General features: G+C 50.1%; 1 protein-coding gene across 27 annotated transcripts in view; it reads right to left on the bottom strand.

Moving 5' to 3' along the window:
• Positions 1-1,982, bottom strand: part of Zmynd8 (zinc finger MYND-type containing 8) — a 123,537-nt gene that overhangs the window by 28,230 nt on the left and 93,325 nt on the right. For all 27 annotated transcript variants that reach the window (XM_010626247.3, XM_010626260.1, XM_033767058.1 and 24 more), the window contains one exon: positions 370-522. In XM_010626247.3, the coding sequence (XP_010624549.1) occupies positions 370-522 (153 nt within the window). The remainder of the gene's footprint in view (positions 1-369; positions 523-1,982) is intronic.

The following is a 1,982-nucleotide window of genomic DNA, read 5'->3' as shown; positions in this document are numbered from 1 at the left end:
GGGGGTGGCCGAAAGGGCTCCACGCTAGACAAACTTGGGGTCTGGTACAAACTTGGGGTGACGCTGAGACAATGGCTTGTATGGAGGGGGGAAAAAGAGGTAAATTCAGCACCCAAACACTCGCAAAACTACACCCTGAGTTTTCAGGGTGCTTCTGCAAAAGAATCAACTCTGGTGAGTTCAAAGAGCCCTCCTGAATGACTAACTAGCAAGTCTGCAAAATTTCACCCTGGGAGGTAAGATGTTTTATTTGGAAAAGTGGTTCAAGGTGAAGGCAGCTGCGAAGAGCAGTCAGGGTGCAACCCTTACCTCAGCCAGGTGACGACTCTACAGATGCCAACGCTGCTGCCCGCCAACCAAGAGACTTACCTAACTGCGCTTTGCAGCTCTCTATCGTCTTGTCCAGATTCAGCTGGAACCTGCTGCGAATCTGCCGCTTGGGAGAGATGAGAGGAGCGGGGGCCGCCTGCTGCTGGACCGACTCGCTCAGCTCCCTCAAGTCCATCTCGGCTTTGCTTCGATCTGGAAGACAGCACAGTACCCGTGTAAGACCGGGAACTTGGGTGTGAGCACACAGCACCTACCACCGTGCTTCCTCCAGGCACAACCCAAGCAAACGCGGCTTTAGAACTCAAGAAGGGGAAACTGAGAAGCCCCTTCTGTGATCCACCCCAACAGTACCACCTGCCCAGCAACATGGGCGACTTGAACACAATGGCTGAACACAGGTGGACGTCATCTACTGAAAGATTGCCTGGGGTCTGATTTTTCAATATTTAAAGTGGACAATCTCAACCAGATGGATGCTTGTAGGACCTGCCATCATTCGGACTCCTCCAAAGCCAAAGGACACAGTAATAGGTTCAAAGTCAGGATCAGCATGCATACCAATGCCTGCCTGGTCAGAGCATGCTTTTAACTCTTTCCCAGACCTGCAGGGCTTCTGCCCCAGAGGGGTGTGGCGCCCTCAGAGCACACCCCGAGGCAGGAAGACCTGGCTGTTAACCGTACAGACTTCATTTTTCATCTTCCATCCACCCAATTTGGGCTGGCTTTCGAACTAGAAAGGGAGGGGAAACACAAAGGAGGTAGCCCTTCGGCCTGTGTGGAAAGCAGCTACAGAGACAGGCGAGATCTGCCCTGGATATTAACTTACTGCTAACAGGCCTTCTCAGGAAAGAGCCAGGCTCCTCAGGCAGGATCCCAGGTGAAGGCCTCTGCCCATGACTCTACTCCTCACTGCCGCCACAGGCTCTGCACAATTCCAGGCATTGACCTCACAAGTCTCAAGGTTCTAACCCACCACAGCAGCCTCCTCTAGTGCTCCAAAACGTTGTTAGGGCTGGGGTGGGGAAGAGATGGACTCGGTGACTGCAAAGGTCCAGAAGGCAATGGGAGACGCTGTTCTTTCTCCAAAACACAGGTGGGGTCCTCACACCTGGAGACTCCAGAAGTGAGTATTCGAAACAAGCAGAAATCCCATCCATATATTCAAGACAAGCACACCAAAAGTCCTGTGTGCAAGTGTGTTCATGTATAGCTATGTCAGCGTTCACATGTGTGCACCTGCACACAGATCAGGAGGCTCTCCAGAGTCTGCCAGAGACAGGGCTGCAGTCTGAGGGGGGAGGAATATTCATGCACATTTACTGGAGGAATTAGAAAACTGTTTACAACAACCCCTGCCTGCAAAAATTTCAAGCAGCTTCCAGACAATTTATAGAGTAAAAGAGTGCTAGGAGGCCGGGGATTTAGCTCAGTGGTGCCGCTGCCTGCCTTGCAAGTGCAAGGTCCAGAGTTTGATCCCCGTACCCTCCCAAAAAAAAGAACTTAAAAAATATACTGAATTCCCAAAGAAAAAGGCAGCATTTTCATGCACAAGGTCAGAAAAGGATCATCTCCTGAAAACATTCTCTGAAGATACAAATTCCACTGTTACTCAAAAAAAAAAAAAAAAAAAAAAAAAAAAAACAAAAAACACA

This window comes from Fukomys damarensis, unplaced genomic scaffold, assembly GCF_012274545.1.
Source record: "Fukomys damarensis isolate Sample0158 unplaced genomic scaffold, DMR_v1.0_HiC HiC_scaffold_22, whole genome shotgun sequence".
Lineage (NCBI taxonomy): Eukaryota > Metazoa > Chordata > Mammalia > Rodentia > Bathyergidae > Fukomys > Fukomys damarensis.
Note: the sequence above shows the minus strand (reverse complement) of the source record. Positions and strands in the feature narration are given on the sequence as shown.